This window comes from Oryzias melastigma, linkage group LG11 (genome assembly GCF_002922805.2).
Source record: "Oryzias melastigma strain HK-1 linkage group LG11, ASM292280v2, whole genome shotgun sequence".
Taxonomy (NCBI): Eukaryota; Metazoa; Chordata; class Actinopteri; order Beloniformes; family Adrianichthyidae; genus Oryzias; species Oryzias melastigma.
In genome coordinates this window covers 19,334,936-19,342,574 of record NC_050522.1, presented here as the reverse complement: position 1 = coordinate 19,342,574, position 7,639 = coordinate 19,334,936, and the positions used below count along the sequence as shown (strand labels likewise).

The following is a 7,639-nucleotide window of genomic DNA, read 5'->3' as shown; positions in this document are numbered from 1 at the left end:
CAAGTTGACATGAACACATTTTTAGAACACCGCAAAGTTTATATTGATGTCAACAGCAGATGCTAAATTCCACAGAAAAGCTAACAATGATTAGCCTTAAGGACAAGAAAATACAAAATAAAATACAGTTCAAAAGTTGAGAAGATACCGAGTGGGGAAACTTTCATATCAATGAAACTTGAGTGAGTTTAGTTGTTTTTGTTTAGAAGAATTTTATAATAAATAAATTTAATTAACAGGAAATTTTAGGATAATTTTTCCTCTGTTTTATTTTGTAGTAAATACCAGGATATGATTCCGCCCATTTCCGTTTCCCCATATCAATAAGCAGAGGACGCGCGTGCGCCTCTGCTGACCCTGCTAGACCGAGCGCGAGCGCGGACGCCACGATTTCTCCCCGGAGAACTTCTTTTGACAACTTTCTTTTTTTCTTCTACTAAGTTCGGTTCTTCTGCTGGGTGGACGAGCCACGACTCACCTGACAGGTGCTTTCACTTTTGATGCGGCGTTCGCTGAAGCTCGGACACCCGAGTGTTTGTTTACGGTTTTAGCAGAAACTCAGTCAAAACGAAGATTTGGGTTATTTTAAATGGACAAAAATATCTAAAATGAAGCTTTCTGAAGTTCAGAAACTTGTCAGAGTGAAATTCATTCGTGGGTTTATACTTTTACTGCCGGGACGATCCTTCAGCACTTTCACTTTGAAAGAGAAACTACAACCCAACCACAAACTCGACATTGGAATCATTTACATGACTAATTTAAATCTATGAACAAGTTGATTTTCTGAAAAATAAAGAATATGTAAGTATTCATAATATAAACAACTTTAATGTTTGCTTAATTAAAGGGAGAGGGAAGTGTTTCATGAACACAACATAAATAGAAAAAAACTCATAAATCAGAGACAAGAGGTGTACATATTTGCCTGATTTGTTGAGAAAAGGATCTTAAAAACCATTTAAAAATACTTTAAACTGATTCCATTTATCTTAAAAATGTGGATTTAGTATCATATTTTTTTCTTTCATTTTTTATGTTTAAATTAGGGATTAAAAAATATATAATTAATTGGAAACTTGGAAACCTGGGGAAAAAATGCAATTAATCTAAATTTTAGTTTAGTTACAGTATTTGCCTAAATGAAATTTACACACAAAACTGTACATTAAGCACGTTCATTTTTAAATAAGGTTGTCGATTAATTAAAAAATATATCACATTAATCACACATTTGTGTTGTGATCAAACACTATAAATTACAATGTTTTATTGGGTACAATTGATGACAATATGCAGCTTTTGAACAAAAACAGGCCATGGAGAAGATTTTCCTTCATTGTTATTGTCTGAAATGTTTACATTTATTAAATGTTAACTCACATTTCCCAAAAGTGTCATTTGTGCACATACAAAAAACAAACAAACAAAAAAGAAAATCAACAGTGAGATGAGCAGAACTCTAAAGACTTTTATGTCTGCAGTATTTCTCCACGAATCAGAGATGCTGATGTACAGCCATGAGAAATGAACCTGCAGACCTGAAAAAACAGTTGTGGCCACTGCTCCTGCTCACTGCACAGGTTGCATTTTTTTTAATCTTCTAGAAAAACAAGCGACAATAGGTGAACTTTCAGAACGGAAGCTTTCTTTATAATGACGGCCAGCATATGTATCACTTTTCTTTGCTGCTACAGTTGAGCCTCGGCAACGCTTTTTGGATCATGGATTTAAAGAGGCGATCTAAATAAAAAAAATAACAAGATATAAGTACTGAAAAACCACTGAATATTTATATGGTCCTGAGGCGCCTCATTCTGGAGGTTCCTTAGAACATTGTTCAGTGAAGAACTTGGGAATTTTATCAAAAGTTTAAAGCTCTCCTCAAAATGTTCTTATCTTCTCAGAAGCATGAAATTTGAATTCTTGTGTTTGTTTTCAATCTTTAAACATTTGTTTTCTGTGCACCAGAAAAGCTGACTGTGTTTCTGTTGCTCTCAGATGAAGCTCCCGGTGGAGGCGACGCTTGACATAAAACCTTTTCAAGACCAGAAGAAAGTATGGAGTCTCCTGGAGTCACATGGATTTACAGTGACCAATTTAGGTGGAGACAAGGTGCGTGTCAGTGGAAACTTTAAGGAGCTCAGAGATGTGAAAATTCACCTGGAGAAACTCATGGCGACAAACACACATCCACATCCTCCAATGAAGGAGTTGGCCTCTGGATTTGCCTCCTCACTGGATTCCAAGGAAACTTCTCCTCCTGACCAGCAGGGGTCAGTGCGGTCCAGAAAAGAGGCGATTGTTGTGGACGTGGATGTGTTCAGCTACGCTAACCAGCTCAGGAAAAGGGAGCTCGAAGAAGCCCTCAAAGGCCATGTTAGAATGCATTCTCAGAAGACCGGTGAAAGCATCGCCATAACTTTATCTGGAAACAACTCCAGGGAGGCAGGAAGTAAACTCAAGCACTTCCTGGCTGATCTAGACAAGTATCTGCGCACACAGGACGTTCTTCTGAGCAACATAAGTCCAAAGGGGATCGATCTTTTAATGAAAATTGAGAAAAGCGGAAACATTTCCGGCTCAAACCTGGTGTGCTTCATGGGTGACAGGGTTCACATAATCGGCCCGTCGAAGGAGAGTTTTGAGCTGAAGCAGGAGCTGCTGGTCGACCACAGAGAGCCCAGGGGAAAGCCTTCTGAAACAGACTGGAGAAAGAGAAGAAGTCTGTCTCTGCAAGAGCTCCCCAGAATAAATCCCCAAAAGAATTTTCGAGAAGTCTCCGCTCCTCCTGCAGATAAAGCATCAGGATTCTCCTCATCACCCAGAGGTCCTGCTGATCACCTCCACAGTGGAAATTCTTTTGAAAGAGATGGGAGAAAGAGGAGAAGTCTGTCTTTGCAAGAGCTCCCCAGAATAAATCGCCAAAAGAATTTTCAAGAAGTCTCCGCTCCTCCTGCAGATAAAGCATCAGGATTCTCCTCATCACCCAGAGCTCCTGGTGATCACCACCACAGTGGAAAGTCTTCTGAAAGAGACGGGAGAAAGAGGAGAAGTCTGTCTCTGCAAGAGCGCCTGGGAAAAAATCCCCAAAATAATTTTCTAGAAGTCTCCGCTCCTCCTGTAGATAAAGCATCAGGATTCTCCTCATCACCCAGAGTTCTTGCTTATCGCCACCACAGCGGAAAGTCTTCTAAAAGAGACGGGAGGAAGAAGGGGAGTCTGTCTATGTGCCTGCCCTTCAAAAAGAAGTCCAGAAAAGATGTTCGAGAAGTCTTCTTACCCCCTGGAGATAAAGCAGGAGGATTCTCCTCATCACACAAAGTTCCTGCTGATCGCCGCCACAGCGGGTCTCAAAGGGTACGGAGATCCTCCGACACTCAAGAAAGAACAAAGGCTGAAATATTTGAAGAACCAAAAGAGGAAGTCGCTCCCCCAAAACAAAGAAAGAGTTTTATGCATCGAATTCGTTCAATTTTAAAAAAATCTAAGCGAACTAAATGAATAATCAGTTAAAGTATCTCATCGTAATTAATTAACTGTCAGATCATTACTGATCTGGGGTTAAATTGGAATTTACAGTAAAGACAGAATGTGACGACAAGTCATAAATTAGATTACGAATAAATTTAAATTAGATCAAATGTGTGTAGGTTATATTCTCTAACCCAAGAAAATGTAGGCTTCTTCTTTTCCTAAGGTGGTTGTAGAAGTTTCTGGACTCCAGCTCGGTGCCTGACCAATGGAATGAATCCGCCATAGTTCCAGTACCTTAAGTAACAAAACTAAAGGACGGAATGACTGACAGCTCTGTGTTTAAACACCGCTGGCTGAGCCGACAGGTTTCACTGGAAGAGACTATGAAGCCCTAAAATGTGTTTACATGCGTCCGGGCTAGCTTAGCTAGCCTGGAGATGCTCTGTATTCTCCTGACAAATTTGGAAAAGGTAACTGGGAAAAAGGATGTTTGGCAATCCTTTCTCAGAGAACTTCTCCATCCGACTTGGAAAAACCATAAATGACGGATAGAGGGAAATTATGATTTGCGGTGTTCCTCTGGGCTCATTCTTGGAACCATTTGTTTTTGTTCTTCCCTTTACCAAGGGATTTTCTCTTTTTTTTAGGTGATAATACTCAAGTATTTGGAAATGATTCACCGACTACCACACGTCTGCACCATACCATACTTTAGCACCATCATTTTTGCACTATAGGCTGCAAATAATTATATGGCGTATCGTTAATAACTAGTCTATTTCCAAACTTATGTCAGATATGAGGTACACGGAACCATAGGATGCATAAAGCAAGTAAACAGAAAAAGTAAGAGATGAATCCTTTAGACAGATTTTATTAATTGTGTTCTTAGTAACACCATAACTTTTTGTAACATGCTAAACGTTAGTCACGTTAGCATAATAACGAAACCTGTAACACCAAACCTGTTTTGGAACACATAAAAAACCCCACAGTAATACTACTAAAACAAACTTTTCTGTTGACTATGCCAACTCCTAACAATGTTAGCAACACGTAAACAAAACACAGTCCGACTCTGCTACATGTTAGCAGATTTGCGATATCACATCGCGCGGTTCCATCCAGAGGAGGAGGGTAGAAGCTGCTACCAGCATGGATAGCTTTAACAAGTTCTGATGCGAGCACTTTTAACGGTCGAAAAACCGCATTAATATTCCAAAGAAACTTCCACCGACGTTGGAAATTCAAAGCGAATAACAAAGTCAATCTGAGTTTTTATAGTAAAGAATATGAGACTGTATTCTATGGGGGAGAACGAGGGCTGAATAACACCGATCTAGAATATGTTCAGCTGGTATTTAAACACTATTTTGTTTGACGTGAGTTAAAATGTTCCATAAAAACTGAGCTAATGTTAAAAAAATAATATTGTAAATTTAGGTTGAGTTCAGGGATTTTTTTTCCCAATTTTGATGCTGTGGAAGATTTTTCTTGATCAAAGGAAATATTTATTGTGTCATATAATATAACATAAAAAATAGATTTTATTTTGCTCTTAATTAAAGTTAGACAATTACACTGATCTTGTCTTTACTAAAAATGCACTTTGGTGGAGAAGAGTCAGTCCTATTGGTCTTGTGGTAAATAGACAACATGTAGAAATATTTGTGTCATAATTGAAATGTGAGGTAACTCAAGATTTCCACCTCTATGTTCAAACCAATCTGTGTTTTTTTCATGTTTAGTTTCATTATTTTGTTCTTCTTTTCTTTTAGTGCGGTAGTTCTTTAAAAATGGTTCTTCAATCACAAACTTTATCCTTATTTTTGCTAAAACACTAAAAGGTTGATGTTTCTTAAAAAACAAAAGCCTGATATGAAGAAATCACAATAATTATGTTGACACAAAATGGTCCTGATTGTTTTATTTATTTATGTTTTTATTTGATACACAGAACAAGCACTATGTGAAATTGAAAATAAATAAATCTGCTAAATCAGTGTTGGTTGGTTTCTCTGTTAGGTTGTTGGTTTGTTTAGCCGACGCCTTGTGTATCCATCGTTGTCTTGGTGAGCTGCTTTTGCAGAACCAGCTGACTGGAAACCAGAGGATGGAGAAGCGTGAGGAAGAGGAGGCTGAGAGGAAGCCATAATGACCCAGGAGGAAGTGAAAGTTGTTTTGCAGAGAACAGAGAACTTCAGTTTGTGGAATACAGTATTAGATGATCTTTGCAGTGGATGTTTCTGAGTGTCTCCAGACAACCCCGTCCAACACAGCTTTGAAATGTGATAAAAAGTAAAACTGAATGACATTAAAAACAACAACAAAAGTTTAGAGTCAACTTGTCTGAAGGTGGTGTCCCCCGCCACAATAAAAGCTGAGTTCTGCATACATCATTTTAACATTTTATTATTTTCAGTTACACTTCAGCAATGGTGGTCACAATATGTTTTAATCAGCGCAGCTCGATGAACTTCATGCAGAATGTACTTAAAGTTCTTCTTATTCTGTTAATAATTCATTTCTCTTATTTCCTTCATTGATTTCCTCTGGTTTACCTGTGGATTATGACTTCTTAGTGTCTCACCTGTGGAATTCTTCCTGGTCCAAAGGTGGTGGTTGAACGTGGAGCGGCTTTTTTACGGTTAATGGAAAGACCCAAACACACAGGAGGAGATGTTTCGTCTGTTGTGTGGTTCATACTTTGAGACACTAGATGGCGCCTTGCACACAGGTGGAGATTTCTATTTCTAAGGAAAGCCATGGCAACATTATGAGAGAATTATGGTCAAAACTTAAACTTTGTTTTAAATAAGCAAATGGGTTTCAACAGCTTGAAGCATCTTAACTTAAATAGCCACAAAGCAGAAAATGTTCAGTTAAGTAAAAATGTAATATGGCCAAATTCAGTTCTAAAAATGGAGGAGGAAGACAAGCAAATTAAATGATCTTGGTTTAAGCTACGTTCACACCAGCCTTGGCAAAATCTGTTCAAGTGAAAAGTTTATATAAATGGTTGTTTAAGGCGTCCGTGTTCCAAACTCTCGCGTTAGTTACGCATGTTTCTGAGTTCGTTTTTGGGCTCCATGTACATGTATTTGGCCGCCCGGTTCATGTTAAACCAAGTCAAGCTTTGACCAATCAGGGACTCGGATTGGGTTGTGACGTTTGGATGGCGTCCCTTTTCATTTATGGAAACGTTTAAAAATTGATCATGAAGTGGATATTAATAATCCATGTTAGAATTCTATGACACCAAGTATTTTATATGTCAGAAAAGAGCTGTGAAAGAAAAAGTCTGTAGATGGCGGACTAGCGCTGGTAGAAAAAGAAGAAGCCCCTCCCTGCTTGTCAAGTGTGAGCACAATGCACTACTGTATATATGTGTTCAGAAAAACTCACAACTTTGTGAGACTCAATTTAAAAACATTTGTTAACTGATGAAATAATTTAAGTCACCATTACAGAAGTTATTAATAATCGACATGGTAAGAGGAGAGGAGCCATAGAATTTAGTTCCAGGTAATAAGCTGTATAATAAGGCATATAAATTTAGCACACAGATGTTCAGTGACAGGAAGTAGGGTAGTAAGTACAAAATAAAACGGCAGGGAGATTTTTAAAATAAAAGAAACATTTTTATCACAAGTTCGTAGCTTCCTCTCTATACAGACCTGAAACTAAATTAATCTGGTCAATGTAATATTTTCAGATGCAGAAGATAGTTTAGCTGGCTGTGAAAATAGAACAAGAGTCACTTTGGGTTCAACCGTCAAAAGCAGCAAAATATATTTGAACCTAAAATTCAGGAAACTGGTGGCAGAAACTTAAATATTTAATGAATAAACTAAAATAGGACAAAAACTCATGGAGAAATAAAGAGAGAAAAAGCTGATGACCTGACAATGTAGAACTGAAAATCAGACATTTTTGTACTCATCAACAGAAATGAAAAAAATAATATTTTCATAAGTTTTATGGGGGGGTTGATCCAACATTTCTGCTAGGCGTAAGCTTCATACACTTTAAAGTGTCACTGTAATTTTTCGATCTATTGTAAAAGTGTTCCTAGTAGTATTTTGATTATGATCATGTTGTTTTTAGCTAAAATCAAATAATTGTGTCATTTTCTAGGACATAGGGCTGCATGGTGGTGCAG

At 37.8% G+C, this 7,639-nt stretch overlaps 1 protein-coding gene across 2 annotated transcripts in view; it reads left to right on the top strand.

The window, feature by feature from the left end:
• The window catches only part of LOC112159682, an 11,899-nt gene extending 6,420 nt beyond the window's left edge, over nt 1–5,479 (top strand). Inside the window, exons 1-2 of one of the 2 annotated variants that reach the window (XM_024293920.2) lie at nt 312–485; nt 2,002–5,479. In XM_024293920.2, the coding sequence (XP_024149688.1) occupies nt 2,002–3,504 (1,503 nt within the window). In that variant the 5' untranslated portion in view covers nt 312–485 and the 3' untranslated portion in view covers nt 3,505–5,479. Of the gene's footprint in view, nt 1–311; nt 486–2,001 lie in introns of those variants that run through there. The other variant, XM_036214317.1, reaches the window with a different exon arrangement.
• Nucleotides 5,480–7,639: the final 2,160 nt, after the last annotated feature.